This window comes from Gossypium arboreum, chromosome 8 (assembly GCF_025698485.1).
Source record: "Gossypium arboreum isolate Shixiya-1 chromosome 8, ASM2569848v2, whole genome shotgun sequence".
In the NCBI taxonomy this organism is placed as follows: domain Eukaryota; kingdom Viridiplantae; phylum Streptophyta; class Magnoliopsida; order Malvales; family Malvaceae; genus Gossypium; species Gossypium arboreum.
In genome coordinates, this window is record NC_069077.1 from 134,777,036 (window position 1) to 134,779,961 (window position 2,926).

General features: G+C 35.0%; 1 protein-coding gene across 1 annotated transcript; it reads right to left on the reverse strand.

The window, feature by feature from the left end:
• Nucleotides 1-215: 215 nt before the first annotated feature.
• Nucleotides 216-2,438, reverse strand: LOC108467648 (60S ribosomal protein L13a-4). Its single transcript, XM_017768364.2, has 4 exons — nucleotides 1,998-2,438; nucleotides 1,432-1,548; nucleotides 1,248-1,335; nucleotides 216-534 (listed from the first exon to the last, which is right to left on the reverse strand). The coding sequence occupies exons 1-4, from the start codon at nucleotides 2,267-2,269 to the stop codon at nucleotides 391-393; spliced, it is 621 nt and encodes a 206-aa protein (XP_017623853.1). The 5' UTR covers nucleotides 2,270-2,438; the 3' UTR covers nucleotides 216-390.
• Between the last annotated feature and the right edge of the window lie 488 nt (nucleotides 2,439-2,926).

Below are 2,926 nucleotides of genomic sequence, written 5' to 3' on the forward strand. Positions count from 1 at the left end.
GTCGCAGACATTGATTTTCAAGTCTGGAAAATGTAAACCAAATATCTTTTATTACTCGAGCTTGAGCTTATTGATGCAATAATTTTTAGATTGCACCTGTGATAAAATATTTGTTCAAAGTAACCCCTTGCTCCGATAATTGATTTTCATCAATTATCAAACATATGAAGCTTCCATAACAGTAGCAATGCCGATAGTCTTAATGCATCCACTAATTATAAAAAGCATATATGAATTATATTCGAATGATCCTACACCAAAAAGTTCATTAAAAAAAAGGGACAACCCAAGATTCAACAAAAATTTTAACCTCCACATCTCAAACGGAACTAAATAGTGAAACCAATAACCTTTAACAAAATTGTATGAAACTAGCTAGCCACTAGAAATTCAGTACTTAACTGGGGCAAGGATGTCGAGTTGAGAGCCGAGTTTCTCTTCTGCAGTCTTCTCGGCTTTTACCCTAAGCTTGTTCAGCTGCTTCTTCCTCTCATATGCAACCTGAGCCCTTTCCTTCCTCTTCTTCTCCAGCTCCTGATGTCCACAGTTTAGTTAGAAACAATATTTTTAGTAATGTAATTTATCTATTAATTTCACATCCTCAAGGTTCAAAAGAATGGCCTCTAAGAAAATTTTCAAAAGATAAGCCATAATAATATATAAATAAGGGCACTTGACATAAATAACATATATTTACAATTAGGAATGCAAGACATAAAGTCGAAATCCCATTGGGATCCCTTAAAAGGTAAAGAAGTAATGTAACAATACATATTTTGGGTCGGATTCCTGATATTTTTCCTTGATGCAAGTACAATTTTAATTAGAGATCAGTACAGTAAATTCATAAAGCTTTAAACAGGATACATCCTAGTCTTTAGTACCGATCTATGTTACTCCAACTCTACATTCTTCCTAAAGTACATTTGTCCGATGTCCATGTCGGACATTCAAAACATGGAAATGAGGATATAATCATCCAAATATATATACGACCATCCAAATAAGATGGATATTTTACATGCAAATCTTTCCTAAAAGCTCCAAGAGGAAAAAGAAACACATCCCTGGATTGAATGTTATCTCAACAACTAAACATGCAATTAAAAACATGCAAATACAAAGTTAACCAACACAAACTTAAGCCATACATTAAGTTAAATAATGCTTCTCTCAAAAAAAACAATGGTACGAATGGATCGAAGAATAGCCAATTGCAACGCACAGAATGACAAGATAATACTCACCCTGATTGTGTCATAATGGTTCCATCCAACCTCAGATGACAAGCGGCCCAACAAGCAGTACTTGTGCCCCTTCTGAAGCCTCAAAACCCTAATTTCATTTTTGAAACATATCAGGAAAGAATTACAAGAAAAATCAGACTTATATATTGCAAATAAAAAAAAGAAAGACGATTGAGAAACTTACTTAAGAGCATCAGGGATGACCATCCTCTTAATCTTATCATATGGGGAAGGAATTCCCTCATAAGCTTTCAAACGAGCAAGGGCAGCTGCTCCACGCTTAGTCTTATGAGGTATCATTCTGCAAAGGTCATCATTACGAAATTGCAGTTGGATTCAGCTTCAATTCTTACAGAAACAAAAACCATTTCAATTTAGCTCTAGATGTTTCAACATCAATTAAAAATAAGACATTAGTCTTATGAGGCATCATTCTGCAAATGTTGTCATTATCCATGAAATCTTTACAGAATTGCAGTTAGATTCAGCTTCAATTCTACACAGAAAAAAGAAAAGATAGGAATATTTACAAAACCCAGTTCAATTTAGCCCTAGATGTTTCAAAACCAGTTCAAAATAGAACTAGTCTTATGAGGTATCATTCTGCAAATGTTGTCATTATCCAGGAATTATTTAGAAAATTGTAGTTGAATTCAGCTTCAAATCTTTATAGAAACAAAGAGTAAGATTGAAATCTTTACAAAAACCAATTGAATTTAGCTCTAGATGTTTCAAAATCAGCCAACTGACCCGCGAACAGTGCGCCAAAAGATCTTGGCGGGAGCTCGGAAATGGATGGGACCATGAGAAGGCTTGGTGTTCATCCGTTTGCGGAGGAATCTCATGTACTTCATCTTCTGTCGAACGAGTCCTCCCGACATGCAGATCTCCTCGCATCTCACAACCACCACTTTCTGGCCGTTGAGCAGCTCCTTGGCCACGATCGAAGCCAACCGCCCCAACATGTGGTGGCGGGCATCCACCACCACCTTCTTAGCGCACACTCCAGATCCGGACACCATTGTTTTCGCCTTATTGGAGCTCCCCTTCTCTCTCTCTCTCTGGAAGGAATCGCTAAGCGAAGAAGAAAGCGGATTTATATACGAATTACAGTGAGGTCGCTAGGGTTTTCTTTTCAGTTACCCAGTGTTGAACTGCTGGTCTGTGATTCGGTGCGCTCAGATCTATGGGTGTATTACTAGAACGAAGGAGAATTACCAGTAAATTTACGCCATGTCAGTAATTTGAATTTTTTATTACTAAATTGAAAAAACAATAATGACTTTGAGCCTTCAGTTCGGAGCATGAAGTCTAAAAGATCATAGATTAAAAAAAACTTTAGGCCCAATAATTTTTTCCTCAAAAAAAATTCAAAATTTTCAAAATTCGACCGGTAATTGATTAGATCATCAATTTAATTGATTTGATATTTACTCTATTCAAATAAATAAATTATAAAAAATGTGTGTTAAAAAATTAGGTTCAATCGATATAAAATTTATTTATCCAATTTAGATCAATATTTCATCCGATTTTCGATTTAATCAATCAATTTAATTTAATTTAAAAAATATTAAATTTAAAGAGATAAAGATAAACAACGCCTACACCTCATATTTGTTGGATTGTATTATACTTGACACGTATTTATGATTTTCTTTTTTCACTTAGGGTCTGTT